The sequence below is a fragment of the Pundamilia nyererei genome, unplaced genomic scaffold, assembly GCF_000239375.1.
Source record: "Pundamilia nyererei isolate P.nyererei 1_Seehausen unplaced genomic scaffold, PunNye1.0 scaffold00429, whole genome shotgun sequence".
Taxonomy (NCBI): Eukaryota; Metazoa; Chordata; class Actinopteri; order Cichliformes; family Cichlidae; genus Pundamilia; species Pundamilia nyererei.
Window position 1 is genome coordinate 264680 of NW_005187830.1, and position 22130 is coordinate 286809.

The 22130-nt window shown below is 43.7% G+C and overlaps 2 protein-coding genes across 3 annotated transcripts in view; one reads left to right on the top strand and one right to left on the bottom strand.

The window, feature by feature from the left end:
- preb (prolactin regulatory element binding) overlaps positions 1 to 4610 on the top strand; it is a 14594-nt gene extending 9984 nt beyond the window's left edge. The window contains exons 7-11 of the mRNA XM_005753458.2: positions 843 to 970; positions 1683 to 1856; positions 3387 to 3459; positions 3538 to 3697; positions 3775 to 4610. Coding sequence (XP_005753515.1) covers positions 843 to 970; positions 1683 to 1856; positions 3387 to 3459; positions 3538 to 3697; positions 3775 to 3869 — 630 coding nt within the window. The 3' untranslated portion in view covers positions 3870 to 4610. The remainder of the gene's footprint in view (positions 1 to 842; positions 971 to 1682; positions 1857 to 3386; positions 3460 to 3537; positions 3698 to 3774) is intronic.
- Positions 4611 to 5928: 1318 nt separating this feature from the next.
- Positions 5929 to 22130, bottom strand: part of hace1 (HECT domain and ankyrin repeat containing E3 ubiquitin protein ligase 1) — a 27077-nt gene continuing 10875 nt past the window's right edge. The window contains exons 11-24 of one of the 2 annotated variants that reach the window (XR_312331.1): positions 20197 to 20498; positions 18821 to 18889; positions 18592 to 18679; positions 15272 to 15383; positions 14757 to 14854; positions 14528 to 14615; positions 12562 to 12711; positions 9789 to 9985; positions 9418 to 9549; positions 8078 to 8176; positions 7549 to 7619; positions 7341 to 7454; positions 6735 to 7100; positions 5929 to 6177 (exon numbers count right to left, since the gene is read on the bottom strand). Coding sequence is in view for 1 of the 2 variants with exons in the window: in XM_005753459.1 (XP_005753516.1) it covers positions 6998 to 7100; positions 7341 to 7454; positions 7549 to 7619; positions 8078 to 8176; positions 9418 to 9549; positions 9789 to 9985; positions 12562 to 12711; positions 14528 to 14615; positions 14757 to 14854; positions 15272 to 15383; positions 18592 to 18679; positions 18821 to 18889; positions 20197 to 20498 (1623 nt within the window). In the remaining variant the exon portion in view is untranslated. Of the gene's footprint in view, positions 7101 to 7340; positions 7455 to 7548; positions 7620 to 8077; positions 8177 to 9417; positions 9550 to 9788; positions 9986 to 12561; positions 12712 to 14527; positions 14616 to 14756; positions 14855 to 15271; positions 15384 to 18591; positions 18680 to 18820; positions 18890 to 20196; positions 20499 to 22130 lie in introns of both variants that reach the window. The other variant, XM_005753459.1, reaches the window with a different exon arrangement.

Here is a 22130-nt window from a genome sequence, read left to right on the forward strand (position 1 = left end):
CTTCAATCAGTGATGAATAGTAAGATGTTCTGGCTTTACCAGATTGCTTTTTTTTTTCTCTTTAAATAAAAGCAAAGAAGTAAAATTATTAATAAGATAATTAACCTTTGTAGTGTTCAGGTAGCTGCTCAGCAAATTTAGGTCTTTGGTTAAGATGACCTGCTAAAGAAATGTGATTTTGGGCGTGGCGTGGTTGTTGATGTCAGGACTTGAAAAGAGAAGAAATTTTCCTGCTCACCTATCTGTAATTAGAGTGATCTGAAAAAGAGAAAATATGTCGTGACCGGCAGCTCACTGTCAGAGGAGAATGGTTGAACGTTCGAGTAGACGTGTACAGCAGCAGACTGGACTACATTTCTACAATTGCTGTTTCCAAAATTGGACTGAAAAATCATCAAATTCGAAAGTAACTTTTTCTACATCTGAGTGCTTTTTGTCTAATACACACACACAGTAACAGTCTGAGTGCATCGGGAGCAACTTGGCGTTCAGTGTCTTGCTCAGCGATACTTTAATAAGCAGACTGGAAAAGCCAGCGATCACAAACCACCGACTTTCCAGTCACAGGCACCCTCATGACCTCCTTAGTCACTAGATTTCTACAAATGTCAGTCCCATCTCTTCATCACCTTTTGGAGTTTTTCCCTCATGGATGTGCAGCTGACAGATATACAGCATCTGTGTGCTATGATGACAATATAGATGTTTCAAGCACCTTGTTGAATCTGTGCCATGAAGAATTAAGGCAGCTGTGGATGCAAAAAGGGGTTCAGGCTCGGTGTAACTTAGTAGCCAGTTAGTGTAGATGGTTCATCAGTAACCTTCTGTCTGTTGTCATATAGCATCTGGTGACTGTTGGTCGGGACTTTGCCTGCAGTGTATGGAGTGGCAACCAGTTGTCTATGAGTCTTAAATGGCATGAAACCATGTCTCAAATAGATGAGAAGACCTATCGATATTTGGCTTGCAGGTAAAACCTAATCTAGCTTGTTCTTCAATCAAAGAGCATCTTAGTGTTTCGTACAGTACGGTGCACCCAGAAAGCATTCATGCTTCACTTGTTCCACGTGTTGTTACAGCCTTATTCCAAAACGCATTAACACAATATCTCACAATGATGCAGTGAAACAAAGTTGACTGGAAATTTGTTTAAATTTGAAAAATATAAAATGGGACACTTCCACAAGTACTGAGTGTTTGTGACGGAGCTCCTGCGTCCTGTTTTCATCACCTGTCAGATGCATTACTCAAGAAAAGTGATGCAGCATGTTACTTATTTACTCACTAGAGAAAGTAATTTGTTACACTACTTGTTACATTGCATTGAGATCTGAAAATGGCTGTGCACTGTTGCTCCCCATCTAAGCTGACGGAGCTGCACTGTGCGTGTCAAGCTTGTAGCATTTAACAGCTGCCAGAGGTGCTTCAGCAAAGTACTGAGCAGGCTGTACTTATGTACCAGTGTTCATCTTAGTCTTTTATTTTTTAATCAACTTGCAAAGCTTCAAGCAAACTTTTCCATTTTGTGGAGTTTAGTCTGCATGTGTAAAATAAATGGAATCCATCCATAAGACTAAGAGATGAAAAAATGTGGAACAAGTGAAGTGATGAGTTTCTCAGGTGCACTGTACAGACGTCTGTCAGTAACAATGACTGCATGGTTGTCTGTTCGCCTGTTTCAGGTTTGGAAAGGTTGAAGACCAGAAAGATGCCCTGAGACTTTACACCGTGCAGATCCCCCATAAACGAGACAGAAAACCTCCCCCGTGCTACCTCACCAAGTGGGACGGCAGGAGCTTATTGGCCATGCTGACGGCTCCCTGCGGCACGGAGGTCATCTCCAGTCTGGCTGTCAGGTAACGGCTTCATAAATGCTGACATGCAGACTGGCGGTTGTGTTTGTTGAGATGTGGTATGACTACGATGTCTAACGAGGCCCTCGTTTCTGATTTCAGACTTTTTAATCTGATTTAGTGCGACCTAAGCTCTGCTCCTACACAGGCTGATTATCTGCTTTAATGTTGTCACGTCCTCACAGCGTGCGGCTCTGAATACTGTCGCTCCTCTGAACAAGTCTCAGACGTCCTGGCTCTAACTCACAAATACACAAGTAACTAATCAGTAAGCTTTAGAGCATTTTCATTTAGCCTGGAGAGCGTGTGAAAATGAGAATAGCTCCAGGTTTTTCCAGCACTGTATCCATGGCGACAAAGAGGCTCTGCTGACTGCTCCTTTTTAACCTTGAATAGTAATGACTTCATCAATAAAGTTGTAACCATTACACAAAACATGACTCATAACAATCCCATAGACTTCTTACTGTATACAGATACTTTCAGTGATATTTATTATTTAGACTCTTTGTCTCTGGCTGATTTTCTGAGTTTACCTGCAGAATCACTTTTAATCTTCACCCTCCGTGTTCATTTTACCTCGTTCCTACAAGGCTGCTCAACGACATCCTGCCATTAGCTCACTCTTCGATCTTTATCACTCTTTATTAATTATGTATGCATGTACATTTAGGATGGCAATAATTAAGCTATTACTCAAAAAGCATCTCTAGACCCAGCAGTCTTAGCTAATTATAGGCCAATCTCCAACCTTCCTTTATATCAAACATCCTTGAAAGAGTAGTTGTCAAACAGCTAACAGATCATCTGCAGAGGTTTATTTGAAGAGTTTCAGTCAGGTTTCAGAGCTCATCACAGCACAGAAACAACTTTAGTGAAGGTTACAGATGATCTTCTTATGGCCTCTGACAGTGATGCTTCTCCCACTGAAAACATCCAGAATCAACCTTTTGGGATCTTAATATTATACAGATTTACTAACTGTAACCCTCTAGTTGGGGGATGGACAAGGTCCCTCTGGGTTTAGGCAGCAAGGATGTTGGTCCTGTGGTTTATGTGATGGTGGCTCTTGTTCTAACACGCCCTATAGTCTAAAGAGCTTGGTAAGAAAAGTGTCTGGACCTCTTTAAGTTGCTTGAAGACGTTTCACCTCTCAAGCAACTTAAGGAAGTCCAGACACTTTTCTTACAAGCTCCTTAGACTACGATGACCTGGATGACCGAGAACCTTCACAGACAACACGTCCTATAGATGTTTACATTGGATAGTGTGGAGGCACTGCTCCATCTCTGCACTGCTTTAGCCTTAGCTGTCTTTTAGACGTCCCCTTTACTAATTTTCATCACTAAACTGAACCTCTGAACTAAGATGGCGCCCACAACAATGCTAGAGTCAAGGTCTTCAGTCAGCAACCATTAGCTGTGCACATCTTTTATCAAAAGTGATTAGTGTTTCTCTGAAAGCACGTTTGCGTAGCATATTGAGTTTGGAAAGGCAAGTCGGACTTGAAGCTGTTTGCTTTCTTCCTCGTAGTGACTCTGGAACATTTCTTGGCCTTGGAACTGTGACAGGATCAGTAGCAATCTACATCGCGTTCTCCCTACAGGTGACACGCTGCACTTACAGATGCATAAATCCAACAAGCAGCCATGTTTTTAACTTATAACGTGGTGTTTGTATGCAGAGGCTGTATTATGTGCATGAATCACACGGCATCGTGGTGACAGACCTGGCCTTCCTGCCTCACTCCATGAAAGGCAAGAACATCAAGGGGAACAATGAAACAGCCCTGCTGAGCGTAGCTGTGGACAGTCGCTGCCAACTACACCGTGTTGCCAGAAGAAGTAAGTCTTGCATCATCATTTATTGAACATGTCTCATAATCTCAGAGCCTGTTGATCATTTCCTGTGTTCTCTCCAGGATACTTCCCTGTTTGGCTGGTGTTGTTCTTCTGTGGTGTCCTGGTGGTGGGAGTCGTTCTCCTCCTACAGCACCTCTTTCCAGGGTTTATTTAAGTCGTACATGTTGCCACGAATGAGCATTTAATCATCTCTCTGCATCGGCGGACCTGAGTTCAGCCTTCATGCGTCCCATCACTGCACCGTTACTAAACCAAACCTGGACAGCGTTAAAGGTTTATCATCGTTTAAAAGCCGGATTTTCATTGGATTGTTTTGTGAGGACGTTGCCTTTGATTAAAAAAACGTTCACAGTGAATGATCCATTGACTTTGAGTAACTTTAAAAAAATGTTGGCAGCAGAGACATGAATGATGACAGAAGCTGCTCGTTGGTTAAACATGTTTTTGTCTGGATTCAGCTCAATATAAATAAAAATGAATCAAACTGAAATTGTTTTTCATTGGACGTCTGAATTCAGACGTTTCCTGTGCGAGCTTGTGTCGTGTTGCAGAAGAATAGCAGTCTGGCTTTATGAACACCTGAACAGCTTCTTCAGCCTAAGGACAAAAATAAGACTTAAAAAACAACCTGATTCCATTTGGTTAAATAAAAGAATAAAAACCAATGATTTTAGCAGTTTACTTTGTGCTTCACAACAGTGACTGTTCAAGCTCTAAATTTTACAGCAGTTAGTTTTAAAACCCTGAAGTTTATTTGAGCACAGTAGAAACTTGCTGTTGAACTCATCCAACAGGTAAACGTCTCAGATGACCAGACAAACCTTTGATTGTTGGGTCTTAACTTAAAGTATTGTTTCTTGAGGCGACTGTTTGGTCCTGTGTGAATAAAACTGAATAAAACAACCACATGCATAAAGGTTATTTTAATTTATAAAGACACAACAGACCAACAGGACTAATCATTAGTGATCGTATGTCTTCATCAATAAACTGCAAACTTGCCTTCTCGTTAAAGAGCTCGAGCTCTTGTTGCATTAAGCAGTAGCTTTATTTCAATGATCCTAATATTTTTTCTGCTATCAGCTGTCACGATGTTTCAGCCTCTCGCCTGGATAAGGTACCTCTGGGTTCTGGTAACAGGGATGTTGGTGCCTTTGTGGATGGGTCTGGTTGTAGCACATCCTGCAGATGTTCGCACTGGGATCTGGGTAGTGTGAAAGCTGCACCAAAAACTGCATGTACTTTAATATGCTGTTTCCCCTCTCCTTTCAAAACTGCATGCCCAAAGTATTTTCCTAGAATATTATTTGGAAAGTATTCCCAGCACTTCACTCGTCATGTTACAGCCTCACTCAAAAATGCATGAAATCTTCACATCACACACAGTGCAGAGAAGTGATTGTGTGAATATTAGACAACGCTTCAGTAGAAAGAACAGAAACAAGTATACCTGCCCAACTAAGAGTTTTCTTTCTTGTTCAAACTTCTTCCACTGATGGAGGACGCTTCAATCCTGCAGAAATATTTGTACTTATTCTCAGCATGATGTATATTTTACAGTACTGCCTAAATTCTTGATTTATGATTAAAAACCAGCTTCTATTGGTTCTTGGCTTTAAAAAATAAAATCAGTCACCTATTTAAAAAAATGCTAATGGTTGATATTTCCTACCTCTTGAGCTTCAGTAGGTGGCACTAATGTGACGGCGCAGAGCCGCTAACATGAACACTAGGGATGGGTATCGTTTAGGTTTTATCCTATACCGGTGCCAAATCGGTACTTTTGAAACGGTGCCGGTGCTTAAACGGTGCTTAAAGAATGGAGAACACAAACTTTGTCCAAGAACCTCTCATGTTCAGCTGTTTTTTTTGTAAAAAGATAACAATGTTAGCCTTTTCTGAAGCTATGTGGCATATAAGGCATCACTCTTGGCTGGAAGCAGTGCTTAAACAGTAGTTACCTGTTGGTCTAAACTGATGACCGGAGTGCAGAGCTCATGTCGTGGCCATTTACACCTGTCCAGGCAAACAACCTGCTGGTAACCCCGCCCCTTTTTAAAAGAAACCCAAGTACAAACGTTTGCCTCTGCTGCTTAATGGCAACATGTCCGAGTGTTATTAGATAAAATCTCAAAGACAAACATCAGCAAACATATCAATACACACCAGCAACACCAGTGTCTGTATAAAAACATTTGAAAAAATATGACAGATTAAACGATCTCTGCATTATTTATATGCTCCCTTTACAAAGAGGAAAAATACAGCAAGCTGATACATTAATGGCACGATGCCCATCTCTTTGTTGTTGTATCAACAATAACAAAAACTGAAAAAGAGTCCTGCTTTCAAAACGTGGACTCTCTTCATCATCATCATCATCATCATCATCAGTGCTTTCAGCGGGGGAAACGTTTCATCACCCATCCAGCTGACTTTGGTTTCAGCTTTCAGGGAGGAGCCTAAAAGAAGGTTTAAATGACAAAATCTTATTGAATACAGTTATAGCGGCGCCATGACAACGTAGGACAAATCTGTCAAAGGAGGCGCCGCCTGTAAGAGGACATGGAGTCTACATGTTTACAGACTTGTTCCATGTTTCAAACTTTGTTTCGTTGCTCAGGTTGGGCTTTTGATACTTTGTGCAGTTGGTTGCTGTGTTGCCTTGTTGAGTCATCTAAGAAATAAATGGCAAACGATTACGACTATTTCTGGTCATGTAATTATAAAACCAAAGGTATCAAAAACCGTTCACTGCTATTGGCCCAGGTATCAAACAGTTACACAATGCCGGCCCAAAGAGTAAACGAACGATGAAGGCCTGAGACGGCACAAAAACAAAACGTGATTCCATATATTGTGATAATGTTTATGATGCACTTTGATATATAATCTCGACACAAAATGTGTGTTGGTATGTGTTTTCAGTACAAAACGTATCTTCTAAATAGTGTTTTAATCCTAAATAAATATCTGCATGAAAAACAGTCCATTTAAATACATGATTTGCATAAATCACCTAAAAATGAAATGCTGGGTGCTGGTTTAGCTCAGTGGGATGAGGAGGCGACCACATGCTGCAGGTTCTCCCTCTGCACTCCTGTCAGTCTCTGCTGTGTCTCCAATGAAAGCTAAAAAATGAAATCCTGGCACAGGCGTGAAGGGAGATCTGGACCTGTTTAAGGATTTTCCCTGTTCATCCAGCAGAAGAAGCAGCTGACTGCAAAAGGGTCGTCTGTGGAGGAGGTGGAGGCTGGAGACGGTCAAACCTGCAGACGCTGCTCAGGCCATGGTATAGCCATAGCTCCCACAGTGCAAAGCCACCAGCAGGCGGTCCCTCAGGACCTCCTTGCTTGGGTATTCTGGAAGTTTCAGCATGTTGATACTGTGGAGGGGGTAAAGGCGCCATGACCAACACAGCAGGGGAACAGCTCATTCTTTACCAAAACAACTGCAGCTATATTAATGACCTGTATGCTTGGTTTGAAACTTTCTAAGAAAGAAATGATTTTATGTACTTTTCCCAGTATTTATTATATTTATATGTAATTTCTCTCTATTGGAAAATGAAGGGGGGATTAGCAAATGATAGCAGGACGAAAAAAAGAGATCTGTTTCTAATTACCAGGTACTCGAGGTAGGCAGCAGGTTGGAGGTGTACGGGACTGCAGCAATAGTGAATTTCTGTAAACCGCTCCCACCCATCAGGTAGGCAAATCCTCCATGAGGAACCCTGGAACTGGACGAGGATTATATTAGCACCATTCCCTTTAAAAGGCATTTACACGTTTCTATATTTTAAAAAAACTGTAGAAGGAATCGAGCTGACAAACCTTCCCGTGACAAACTGAAGCAAGAGAACCCTCTCCTCCTGGGTCAGGCCCGTCACCACGTCCCAGAACCACTAGGGGGGAGGAAAGCTAATTAGCTGGCAGCTAAAGGACATCCTCATATTACTGACAATGACGAACTTCACTCTGTCTTTTCCTACGGAGCCATGAAGTAAACGTTTCCCTATAATCAGTGCTGTGTTCAAAATTAAGCAGAGCGTGACAAATAAATGCGACGTGTAAACTCCACGTCAGCTTCACGTATTGTAGAGTAAAATTTTACTGTGAGAGGAAATCAGAGCAGGTGAAGAGATTCTCTGGTGAAAATTAGGAAACACTCGGTTTAAAGTGCAGTCACAGGCACAGACTCAGTGTTTTTCAGGAATTTCAAAAGTTATTTTTTATAGTTTTGCATTATTGAGTTCTTTTGCAATTCTTTACAATGTACTCAACGAAAATGTGAAGGTGTCTCTGGTTGACTCAGGTCTTGTGTTCAAGGATTTGGTTCTTGTGTGGTAGCAGAGGCGCCCACCTGGATGACTGGCTCCTGAGTGTCGTATCCACTGGTGTACTCAGTGTTCCTACACCAGTCCTGCACATCAATCTCGGGCATCCCTGATAGCAGGAGCTCCTGTATGTGTGCACGTACACGCAGCGACGTGCACACAGAGAGAAAAGAAAAGATACTAACTGAGACAAACACAACAGGAGAGCACAGAGCTCCTCCCACAGTTCAATGGTTGGTTGAGCAATACACTCACACATGCTCACTAGGGCTGCCACGATTAGTCACTAGTCACGATTACGTTGACTATCAAAATCGTCGACGACTGATTTAATAGTCTTCATTAGGCCTTCATTTCCCCAGATTTGAAGGATGGATCAGTTGTATACTTCGTGGCCCAACCTATCCCAGAATTCATAGCGCAGCCCAGCTCAGTTTCCAACAATGGCGGCAGCTAGTTAGTTTTAACTTTACTCTTATTATTCTTTCTGGGTCACAAAATAAACGTTTAACATATTTTCGGTGAGAATGTAGCTGTGTAAACCTCAAATATCTGCTCAGTTTATCAAGACACCGCATATTTTCAAAAGCGCTCCGACGTTTTCGGAGACGTCTGTTACCCACTAGCTCGTTAGCTAGCCGGGGGCTAGGCTAACTAGAGCCGTGAGAACACCGGACTCCCGGCAAATCGTTTTCAAACCCACCGCCGTCTTTCGCTACTCAGGTTAAACATGATATATGAGTCACTTAGATAACTTAAAATGTTGTTGTTTGGCTTATTTTAGTATTTTATTTGTTCCTGAGTAAATCGGTTTGGCTGAGATTAAACGTCAAGCAGACAGCTGATTATCAGAAGTGTGAGATGCTGGAGAATATACTCCGGTGTCCTGTTATATTTTAGATAGCAAGGAGTTTATTAAACTTCACAATCTGCAAATTTCATTAAAATTTAATAAACTATCATCTTGTCTTTATTTTTAGTTAGCACCTTAAACACTTAAAGCTGTAAGCTAATGATAGTTATATAAGAGCAGATGCTGCTGGTGCAAGAAGCTGTACTTGTACCTCCAATGGATGATGATCTGATTAGTCGACTACCAAAACAATGGTTTGTGGCAGCCCTGATACTCACACACTGCAGTGTGAGTATGTGTGACTATGGCCATTTTACCAAACCCAAAGAAAAAAAAGTGTACCTGGAAGCAACACAGCACCTCCACACAGGAAGGCCCCAGCTGGATGGTGTATTTAATGCTGTTAAACCAAGCAGCCTAAAACCTCATGGTGTTGAGGTCTGAATGTGGTGCCAGTAAGGAAAGAACAAGGATAAAACTAACAAGAAGAGTAACTTGAGGAGGAGGACTAACCAGTTCATATTCGTCAAAGAGCTGAATGAGCGAGGCGGGGATGAAGGTGTGGAATCCCTGCAGGAATGCATTTATCTGAGGCTGGATGGCTCGAGTCATCCTCAGCTCTGTCACTAGCTGCACATACTCGGCCTAACAGAAGAGGCACACAAAGACACCAAGCCTGAAGAGATGCCGACTGACAGAAATGGAAAAGACAGAGTTTATACATACATGTCATTTTTAGCACTCTGCTTTAAGCAACAGCAACAGGGAACACTGAGGCACAAATAGCTGACATACAGTGTTATGCTTCATCCCTTCACCAACCAAATAAGCTCCTGCATTCCACTGACACTGGGACACATCAGACTGTATTTGTGATGACTGACCTTGTTGTCCTGGGTGACCAGGATGCTGGTCCCTCCGGGTTTTAGTGGCACTTCCTCCATCGCTCCGAACACATCAGTCTCTACTGAGAAGGTGAGCTCCAGGCCCAGATCGCTGATGTCATTGTCCAAGATCCACTGCAGATTCTTAGCATACTCTGGATCGATAGAAGACACGTCCTGGTAATTCACAGGGATACCTGTGAAACGCACAAGACAAGACGTCACCACACAACGTAGCACTAGAAACAAAAACACTGGAGCCAAGGAGGTGATATAATCTGACATTTAAAAAAAAGTCATATTACACTATAAAATATGGGGAATTTGGACGCCATGTCAACACCTCATCCTCATTGTGCTCCTCATCCTGCTGAAAGAGGGCCCAACAATCAGGGAGTGCATGGTCTGCACCAGTGGTTGTGTAGATGGTACATCGCCTGAGGCATCACACTGCCTCTGCTGGCTTGCTGTTTTCCCATAGTGCATTCTGACACCAGATGTTCCCTCAGGTGGGCGACGTAAAAGAAAACATGATTCATCGGATTAAGCCACTTTCTTCCATTGCTCCAGTTATGATGCTCATGTGGCCATTATTAACATTTTTAGCGGTAGACACAGCTCAGCAGGAACAACCCTGACTGGTCTGCAGCCATGCAGCCCCATGTGCAACAAAAAGTGATTCACTGTGTATCCTGACACCTTTGCATCAGAACCAGCATTAAAAAAGTACCTTATTTGTTGGATCGGAGCCTACAGGCATCACTCCCCACACGAATCAGTGTGCCTTGTCTGCCCATGGCCTTGCACTGGTTCTTTTGCTCGATGTTTCACTATGGGAATGACCTTGGCATGATCAGCTCCAGTGACATCGTGTGTCCATGACAGATCTGTTGAGATGTGGTCAGGGCTCCGCCCCATCATTCTAGCATGGCCAACCAGACGTGTTAGCTGTGCTTAATATGTCCTCAAAAGAAATGAACTCATAGTTACATTCTGTAGAACAGCAATCACATCGAAGAAAGCTGTTCCAGCAGTTTCCTAGTTTTAGTTAGCAGCGTACCCAACGTTTGTGTAACTTGGGCTAACGCATTATGGCAAGCCTTTTTAGTGTCTAGCTAGCATCAGCTTGTTAGTAGGCCACAAACCATGCTAGTGTCACACCACATTAGATGGTTAGCCGATTCTAGGGTTTGGCTAGCATTAGATTTGTCACTACCCGATCCGTACCACATATGTGCAAATCTTACGTCTCTTCTGCGCTGGCTAGTAGAACTCAGCTAACGTGTCATGTTGATTCTCACAGCAACTAGCTCGGCCTTAACCCCAGCTGCTAGTGCTTGCTACAAACAAGCAACCCTGGTGTGGCTTAGTTTCACCCCTTTCTGTTACCATGACTACGGCTCCTCCCACACTGGTCAGGCTGAAGGCCAAAGAGGCGTCATTCCACCCGTCCATTATGTGGTGCCCCGATTAAGAGCAGGGACACTCACCTGTGTACATTTGTAATGGCACTAAACATGGCCAGGCTTCTCTGGCGGACCCTCGAGGCTGCCCCCACTGTGCTGAGATGCCACAGAAGGTCTTGGAATGGAGGTTGAGAGTAGCAGGGACTAACTGTCAGGGTGCCTGCTTGCCAGCTGCTACTGCTGCAGGTGATACGCATCATCTACGAGCCACCACGAGCTGGGCAGACATGATTGAGAAAGATCCCCCCCACTCTCCTAACATTTGAGGTCCTCCTGGATCAAAACATGGCTGAGCTGGGTGGTAAGGACACAGAGAGTGATGCCAACTCCAACCTCATCAACCTAGGGAACATGGAGGAGGAGGACTCCACGTTTCCTGCAGAGCAGTGCAGATCACCAAATGGGGCAGAAGTTGCACCCCCAGTAGACAACAACTTGTATGAGGTCTGAATACCTAGTTGCCAAGCTAGTAGTCCCATGGCCAGCGGCCTAAGATATTTAAAGGGGAAAACACAACCTGTGTGGTGGCAAGAGCCTTCCACCAGCAAAGAAGCTTCTACCAGCAGTTCCAGTTGGCATGAGAGAAATGAGGCACTTCTGTTCAACCCATTTTAAGAGCAAGCTTCTGACCCAGGGGTGCTGGGTCACAAGCTGGAGATCCAAGAGATGGGTGAGCTCCGGTTGACTAAACCCAGGGCGGCAAGGCAATCTCAGCTTCTTCTAACATATCTCTGCCCAGGAAGACAGATCGCCTCAACACATTCTTCCTATCAAAGGATGCACAGGTATATATGTAAGGATAAGCGAGTTTGGTGTGGAATAACTTGACTGGTCTACACAGGCCAATCCACAGAGTCCTGACCTCGACCTGACAGAACACCTTTGGGATACGTTGGAGACTGCGAGCCAGGCCTGCTCATCTATAATATCTGTGTGTGACCTTACAAATATGCTTCTGGATCAAAAATTCCCATAGACCTCATGGAAAGCCTTCCCAAGAGTTGAAGCTGTTATAACTGCAAAGAGTGAACCGACTGTATGTGAAATCCTATGGATTACAAATGGGATGCCACTCAGGTTCATATGCATGTTAAGGCAGATGAGCTAATATTTTTGTCAATACATTAAATTAAAGGCGTGGAACATATTAAAGTGTTTCTGGATATTATCACTTACAGTCTAATTTTTCCACAGATCCTGGAGAAACATTGAAGGGACTTTCTCATCAGTCTGGTGTTTGGTGCAAAACTCAAACTTTATTACTTAAAGGTAGGTAACATCAGGTATTAGCAACCAAAGTTTCTTACCGAGTATGTGTTTGTAGAATGAGCGTGTGAAGTAGATGTTGACCAGCTGGCGGTGGTACAGAGCGAGACCCAGAATCTGACCTGCGAATCGAAAGTAGTTCAGATGGTCTGGGTTCACTGATGAGTTGCTGTTGGGTTGAAACGTTGTACCTGTGGATCATAGACACAATTTGTGATAAACAGGTGTGTGTGTGTGTGTAAGTACACTTTGTTTGTTTCAGCGTCTTAGAGAGACTCATCCTGAGACACTTTCGTCTGCTGGTGGAGCCCTGGCTGGACCCCCTGCAGTTTGCTTATCAACCCGTATCGTGCGGAGGATGCCATCATCTACCTGCTGGACCAGGCTTATTCTCACCTGGACATTGTTGGGAGCACTGGGAGGGTCATGTTCTTTGACTTCTCCAGTGCTTTTAACACAATCAGACCATCACTGCTGGGGAATAAGCTCACGGAAATGCAGGTGGACGCCCCACTGGTAGGTTGGATCACGGACTATTTAACAAGTCGACCACAGCATGTTCGGCTGAAGGGCTGCCACTCAGATAACATCCCGAGCAACACGGGGGCGCCGCAGGGGACGGTCCTATCATCCTCCCTCTTCACCCTCTACACGTCTGACTTCAGGTACAAGTCACAGTCATGTCATCTGCAGAAACTCTCTGATGACTCAGCCATTGTGGGCTGTATCAGACGGACAGGAGGAGGAGTGCAGGAGTGTGGTGGACAGCTTTGTTGAGTGGTGTGAGCTTAACCATCTACAACTTAACATCACAAAGACAAAGGAACTGATCATGGTCTTTAGGAAGCAGGCTCCTCCTCCTACCCCTGTCACTATCAGAGGGGCTGATGTGGAGATCGTGGAGGACTACCGGTACCTGCGGTAAACACTGTAAACTGGACTGGACCAAGAACACCAATGCTGTCTTTAAAAAAGGGCAGAGTCTGCTTTTCCTGCTGAGGCGGCTCAGGTCCTTCAATGTTTGTAGGAAAATGCTGACCATGTTTATCACTCTGTGGTGGAGAGCGCTGTGTTCTGGGGCAGGGCGGTGAAGACAGCCGATGCCAACAGGCTGAACAAGCTGGTTAAACGGGCTGGTTCTGTCCTGGGTGTCAGACTGGAGAAGCTTCTTTGTATCATGGACAACCCCTCCCACCACATGCACGCCTCCATGACGGACCATCGGAGCACACGCAGCAGAAGACTCATTGCCCCGAAATGCAGAACTGACCGCCACAGGAAATCCTTTGTGCCGGTGGCAATAAAACTGTACAACTCCTGAGGATTAATAACAAAGCTATTCTGTTCCCATTCAGACTGTGCAATATCACCAACAGTTGTTTCATGTATTTATTCATTTGCACAACACTATGTCACTTTTAGAATCACCTGCACTGATAGCTAAGCTATTTATTTTTCAGGATACAGTTATATTGTTACTTTGTTACAGTTATTTGATCTTATATTTTGCACTATCCTACTGTATATTACTGTATACTAGTATTCTTATTGTATATATTGTATATCTTATTCCTCTGCTCCTCTGTCTCTCTTGCTGCATTGAGCATGTGTATGACAAAAGAATTTCCCTCGGGATAAATAAAGTTCTTCTTATCTAATCTCATCTCTCTGGCATTTATTCTCTCCTCTCTCTCTCTAACACAGTGCTCTTGCACAGCATGACTTTCATGACTTAATGCATTTTGTAGATTAACTTGGGAAGCAGTCGTGCATTTTCCTCTTACAAATTTATAAATTATGATTCTACAGAGGCAGTCGCCATTGAGCAAGTATTGGGGAGCCATGCTAGTTCCTAAGTGCGACTAAACTGTGCCTCATCTTGTCAAGCACGTCAGTACAGAATGATCTTAATAGCAAGCAGTGGTCACACAAACATGGCATGAGCTCATTCTGTGGATCACTCTGTACACCTGAACTCTTGTGATTTAAAGGAAAAATGCCACGTACCATCAGCTGACTGAGTGAACAGAGCGTAGTCTGGGTTGATGATCTCATTGGATAGAATGTCAAACCACTCCCGAACTACACCTTGGCCCTGAAACACACACACACACACACACACACACACACACACACACACACACACAGACACACACACACACAGTACTCTGCGTCTTTAATACAAACTACAATACTACTGTTTATACTGTTAACAGCTGAACTGCAGACAACTCACCATACCCTCCTCGCCATGGAAACGAACAGCAATGCCTTGTTTGAGTTTTTCATTGGTGGACTTTGACACCATCTCACAGCTACTCCTAAATATGGAATCTGATGGTGATATGGGGAAATACAATTTATATTTTGTCGAACAAACGTTTTCATACAGATCTTCGGTTTTATGACGGTTGAATGTTATTTATTAGGGTCTTCTTGTCATTTCCCATTCAGCTGGTGCACATTTTGGACCAGTTTGTTCGACCAATGGGACTTTGAACCTTCAATGGCCCAACTGCTTTGGGCAGACCTGCTGTATGTTTCCACGTTTGTTTCTGTGTTAGGACACTAGTAGACAGAGTTTATTAGATACTTTGTTACCTTTTATCATGTTACTTTAGGTTTTACACCATACAACACCTTCAACTTGCCAACAGCTCTCACATGGCCACATTCACAATCTCATTCCGTATGCATAACCCTGCAAATGACATCAGCGACTGGACACGAGCAGCTTAAGTGTGTCTGTACCTCTGTGGATGAGCAGCACATCATTCTCATTGACTGGACGATGAACCATGTCAGAATCCGGCTGGCCGGCCAACAGATGCTCGTAGAACCACTCACACCGATCCTTAAAGGGCTGACGGGAAGACAAGACTTTATTTCACACTGCACAGCACTTTCTCAAACTAATTATCACTTGGCTGTGTTTTCAATTTTAAGGTTGGGGAATTTTTCAATCCGAGTTGATTCCTCAGGAAGTGTTTTGTGCTGAAACGCTCATCTGTAATTCAGAGCCAAGGCTGGGGTCCATTTCCATAATATATGCCTTTATTCTCCAAGCACTGAGGAGTGAAAGATAGAGTGCACTGAGAGAGGAATAAGGAAGCCTGTAATTAAAACAAGGACCTACTCCCAGGTGAGCTATGATCCATGGGCTTTCATGCTGCAGCTCAAATATAAATACTAAAGATAGGATAATTAATACAACTCAGAACAGCCATTAAAAATTAATGAAGCTGAATAAACTTTTCTTAAGACAAGTGTTCTCGCAGTGAAAGGAACACTTGATCATGAAATGACATGGGGTCACTCAAAGTCTCACAGGACTACAAGATAAATAAGGTTTAAATCCATCGGCTGGGCGGGACCTTTCTGTTGGCGTTTGTACATCCTGCCCTTGGTCTGAGTGTGTTCTCTCAAGGTTCTCCAGCTTCCTCCCACAGATCACAGAAGTCCACTTTAGGTTGAGTGGTAGTTCTAAATTGGCTGCAGGTTTGTGTACGAATAGCAGTCTGATACAAAAAAAGTCAGGTACAAAAAGTCAAATGTGAAGACCGACTCTTTCCAGGCAAACACATGGATGGGTCTTCAAAATAAGCAGCATGGTAAAATAAAGTTATTTGGCTAAAGAAAACAAAATTGTCAGTGTTTTCCTAAATAATATCACACTGATCCAACTTTGAAACGGCTTCTGTGCAGAAAGCAGTTTGCTTAGCACTGACTTTAACCACGAGTTATCTGTCATTCAACTTTTATTGTTTCATTTATATCAGAATAACAAGCAGGCTGGCTACAAAGATCATTTTCTTCTTCTTTTTCAAGCACCTTAAAGGATCTGTTGTCAACAAGTTTTAACAGTGTCTTCTAAGCCTAATGATGGTACGCTAATGAAGTCAGGAGACTCAGAGAGTAGGCCTGGCTCACAACCTCTGCTGTAACTAATCACAAAGCTGTTCTATGGGGTTGAGGTTAGGACTCTGTGCGACCAGTCAAGTTCTTACAAACAAACAAACCTGCTCATCCATGTCTTTATGGACTTTGCTTTGTACACTGGAGTGAGTGATTCAAAAGACCTCTATGAGAGAAAAACGTAGGGAACAGTTCGTCCTGCCCAGGATAGGGTTACCAGGGAGCCTTCCAGGAGCAGGGCATGGGGAGGGTGCCCGAGGACGGGCAACTGGTGGCCAGGCCTTAGCCCATGGGGCTTCGCTGGGCATAGCCTGAAAAAGGGCATGGGCCCATCCACCTGTAGGTCCACCACCCGCAGGGGGTGCAGTAGGGGTAGGCTGCAATGTGTGCAGCAGCCAAGGGTGGAGACCCTGGTGGACTGATCCCCAGAGTTGCCTTTGGTGAGAGGTGATGGGCAAGGGTGGGTATCTTTAGTATCCCCTCGGCTTGCTGCCTGTATGTTAGGGTTTTGCCCAGTGGACAAGTGGGTTTGTTCCCTGTGCCTTTGGGTCGGGGAACGGGTCCTGACTGTTGTCTGTGCTTATAGACCAAACAGTTCAGAGTACCCGGTCTTCTTGAACCCCCTCGTTAGGGTGCTTGAGGGTGCTGCACCTGGGGAATCCGTATCTTACTGGGAGACTTAAACGCTCATATTAGCAACAGAGAACTGAAGAGGGGGTGAGTGGGAGGAATGGTCTGCTAGATCTGAACCCGAGCGGTGTTCTCAAACGACAGTTTGTCTATAACAAACACCATGTTAGAACACAGGGGTGTCCATAAGTGCATGTGGCACCAGGACACCCAAGGTTGCAATCGAGATTGTAATCGTATCAACAGATCTGCGGCTGTATGTTTGGGACACTCAGGTGCAGAGAGGGGCTGAGCTGTCAACTGATCGCCACCTTGTGGTGAGGTGGGTCAGTAGCGGGGGAGGGCGCTGGACAGACCTGAGACACCTAAACGTATAGTGAGGGTGTGCTGGGAACACATGGAAGAGGCCCACGAGCTCGTTCACAGAGCTTCGACAGCATTCTGAGGGAGACTGGGGACACTGAGTCCAAACGGCCCATCCTCAGCACCTCCATTGCTGAAGCTGTTGCACTGAGCTGCAGCTGCAAGGTGGTTGGTGCCTGTGATGGTGGTAACCCCGAACCAGATGGTGGCTGAAGCAAAACCCGGGTGTGGGAAGAGTTCAGAGAGGCCATGGAAAAAGTTTTTTGAACTTCCTTAATGAGTTTGTGGCAAACCTTTAAGCGACTGAGGAGGTAAAGGTGGTGCTCTGACTGCAATGTGTGTAGTGTGGGTGGAGCGCTGCTGACTTCAACTGAGGATATTATCGGGCAGTAGAAGGAATACTTTGAGGATCTTCTTAATCCCACTGACACATTCCTGTAGAGGAAGCAGAGTCTGTGGATGAGAAGGATAACTGGTCTATCACAGGGGGCGAGGTCACTGAGGCAGTTAAACAACTTGTTGGTGGCAGAGCCCCTGTGGGAGGATTGCCCTGAATCCCTGAAGGCTCTGGATGTTGTAGGGCTGTCTTGTTTGTATGTTGTAGAGGCATGAATGCCTCTGCTGCTGCCCCTAATACCCAGCCTCAGATAAGCAGAAGAAGGTGGATGGATAACTTATAGATTAATTAATAAATGTGGGATCAAGAATGGGTGGTAGGGTCGTCAGTGGGGTGAGAATCACAAAATACTGGTGATAATGAACTAAAAAATGTCAGGAAGTGTTACCACCTGACCGAGAACTTTGCCATGGAGAAAATGAAAATCAGAGCTGATATAGAAGAAGAGATGCAGGTCTGCAGGTTTGCACCGTGGGAAGTCGGATGAATGTTCCAAAGACAAATCTTTTGAATACTAGTACTACTGTACTTATTCTTAGGGACACTATAGGACACACTATAGGAAGGAAGAGAAACTATTCAGCAGAAATAAAGGGCGGTTTTATTAGCTCATCAAAATTATTTAAGCTGTTTACAGACACTGAGCTGTACCACTGCCTCTGTAGGCAGAAGTGGGGCTAATGATGGCTGCCTTTATCTTTCCAGGCAGCTCTCTTTCTCTCTTGTACATAATAGGTAGTCATATATTTATTCGATTATGTCTTACCTGGCCTTTAATGATATGCATGAAGCGTGACATCAGCTCTGGACATTCAAGGAGAAAGTGGAAGTGGTTAAAGATAATCTTTGGATTTCTAAGGAGGAGGTCCAGACGGAAATATAAGGGGAAAAATGAGAGAACAAGGAAATGAGAGTGGAAATCAATTCAGAGAAAATACGTTTCTGGATCAATTCATACTTTCTAATGTTTATGTTAAAGAGCCATGTTGACTCACCTGATAACGAAACACTTGAGCACATCATCATTGTTGCAGACAAACTCAATGAAGCGGGGTGATGTCATTCTGGGTGTGGAAACAGAGAGAGGTCAGAAGGTACGAGAAACAGAAACCAGAGAAAAGACAGAGCAAACTGAAAAGGGCAACAGCTCACTTCATGTCAATAACAGTCCACATTTCCTTGTTAATTAAGCATCTTTATAGATCTAATCCATAAATGTCCACTAATAGTGTGGGAGCAAATGGGATGAAGCATGGCTGCTTCCAGTGGAATCTGCCTCAGATCAGTCAGTCTGACCTGACATGAATGTGAAATATTTCATTTCGTTTTAAAAAGGAAGGTTTGGGGGAGCTATGTCTTCTGAATTCAATCTGGGAGCTGGTTTCACAGAGGAACCACAGCCTGATGGCTGAAGGGTTTCCTCACAATCTAAAGTTTCGACCTGTGTTTTGACTTACAGATAGATATTTGGTTCATAGTTTGCTATGGGTGCCTGCTTCAGTCCTTAAAGAATCAGTCAGTTTTTCCATGGAGTGTATTTCTTCTGATCTATACAGCCGTGATCTGTCCTCGGAGGATCACATTTATCCTCATTACGGCTTTGTTACTTACAATAGTAAAATTCTGAAGAGATGTATATCTTTAGGTTGGGTAAAAACCATCATTCTGGGTTTTGCAGGGATATCACAACCAAATATGTCCTTGAAAATTAAGAGAACTTTATCCCAGAATGATTGCAGATTTATATACAACCATTAATATGATTGGAATTTGGTATCCGTATGGTCTCCAGGGGTTTACTTTTTACATGTGAAGTAATAACGAAACTGATTAGATTGTTTCCTGATTAAAGTATCTTCATCTTTTAGAGCTGTTTGGAGATTTCCAGTCACTTCCCGACAGTTTCAAGCTCAGTTCTCTTTCCCATTTGAAAACATTTGATCATTACACATTAGCAGCATTAGCAGTAGTTGGATGTAGCAGTAGTATTGTAACAGAACTACCACAGTAATAACTAATGATGAATGATAAGAAGAAAACTGAACACTCTGGATTGTATAGCTGCAGGTCTATTTGATTAAAACTGATATTTAACAGTCTCTATGTCAGCAGATGGCCGCCCCTCCCTGAGCCTGGTTCTGCCGGAGGTTTCTTCCTGTTAAAAGGGAGTTTTTCCTTCCCACTGTTGCCAAAGTGCTTGCTCATAGGGGTCATATGATTGTTGGGTTTTTCTCTGTATCTATGAAGCACCTTGAGGCGACTTATGTTGTGATTTGGCGCTATATAAATAAAATTGAATTGAATTGAATTGAAATGATGCCATCTGATGTTTACTACCATTGGATCTGACAGAGGGATGCAGAGCTCATACCCTTGGGGCATCTGACAGGAGCAACACATGTAGAAAGCCTGGATAACAGCACTGAGTCGACTGGCTGTCATGGAGATGACGTCCTCCCCGTCAGCATACGCCTCTGATTCGATGACAATCTGATGATCCAGCAAGGAGGGAAGCTTTGGCGTGGACCCATCATGTTCTGACTCACGCTGTTTCAGAAGCAGAGAGGCTATATCGCTGCTGGAGGAGGAAGATGGGTTCTTCCTATTCCTTTCCAGCTCTGTAGAGATGAGCACCAGCCACTCATCCAGGGAGTGCCATAGTAGCTCCAGAGGCTGCAGGGTGACAGACAAGGGACAAGAGGCTTGAGGAGGGAAACAGAGGATGTCTGCAAGTAGGGCTGGGCGATATGGCCTAAAATCCATATTGCGGTATAATTTGAAGCATGTGCGGTAACGATATATATCGTGATATATTCTTTTCCCCTGTATAACGTATTTTACACACTATAAGGTGCACTTAAAATCCTTTAATTTTCTCAAAAATCGACAGTTCGCCTTATGTATGAATTCTGGTTGTGCATACTGACCTCGAACCAATTTTATGTGGTACACGGCGCTCAGAAATCTGAGTGTTTTAGTACGACTTTGGTAAGCTATGAAGCCGCAGCACTTGATGGATTGTCAGAGCGTTAAGGCTACCGTAGTCAGGAGCCTCGCGGAGGAATCTGGGTCCTAAACTCCGTCTGTTTCAGGTCCCAAAGTCAACCGAACACTGCAGCATCACTGAGAGTTAAAAACTGTCTAAATTCTTTCATCTTTAATAAAACAATCAGCATTGCTGCTTTACCAGGTGTAACAATTAATAAATTATGTTTTCATGGATGCCTGGATGTTAAACTTAAATTTAACGGAGTTAGAAGTTAGCAGGAAGTTAGCTCGCTAGTTTCCACCTAAACATTATATAGCATGTTCTGAATGAGGGATTTCTGAAAAAATTCAGACGTACAGCTCTGCTGTCACTTCCAACATAAAGTAAGACAGAAAACTAAACAGCAGTGACGTTTGTAGGGTTACTGAAGTTGGGCTAGCTGCTATATAATGATGTGCTACTTGACTGCTAGCAACACAGCTATGTTAGCATAACTGTTAGGTTGATTTTGATAATAGCTGCCATTATTGTACTTAAATTTGTAAACCTTGCCTTAAACTGCATGTTTAGATATTCTTCTGTTCCTCCCCTACACATCTAGGGTGTGGGGGAGGTAATTAGTTATAGTGTTTAACTGCAGGCACATCCTATGTAAAGGTTCTGTGTCCTTATTTAGTGTGGATGTTTACTTCTTGCCATTTAGGGGCTCGCCTGTGCTTGTATATGGTGAACTATTAAAGTTAAGCCATGTACAGGGTGAGGGGAGGACGTTCACTCCTTTCTGGTGTTCTGGCATACCTCATATACATCTTAAGTTCATGGGAAGGTTGCATCTTGTCTTGTGATATATGGAGTGTATGCCTTTGCAGACAGCATAGTGTAATATCGTTAGGCCTGGCTGAGCAGGTTTCACAGGGTCATATTTTAACCCACACACAACGACAGGCTATACTCTGTTCACACAAATGCCTGTTTAAGATGTCACGTATTGATGAAACTACGCATACTCATGTAACCACAATAAAAGGAGCGCTATGGGAAGTCCGGCTGAGAGTTTGACAGGGTTCAAGTGAAAGGAACAGCGCTTAACCTCAGTTGGCCTCCCTCGCGCGAGAACACACAAAGAGCTCTGTCTTGTGTCTTGTTTTGCTGCTGCAATTGGTTGTCTAAATTGTTCCAGCAGGGTTTGTACTTAGATAAACCCAACAATAACCTTAGCACAGTGAAGTTGGAGGACGAATGGTAACTTTTTTCCACTCGATAAAAGTTAACATGAGGGTTCCCGATGGTTAGGGACAAATGCAATCGCATGGCAG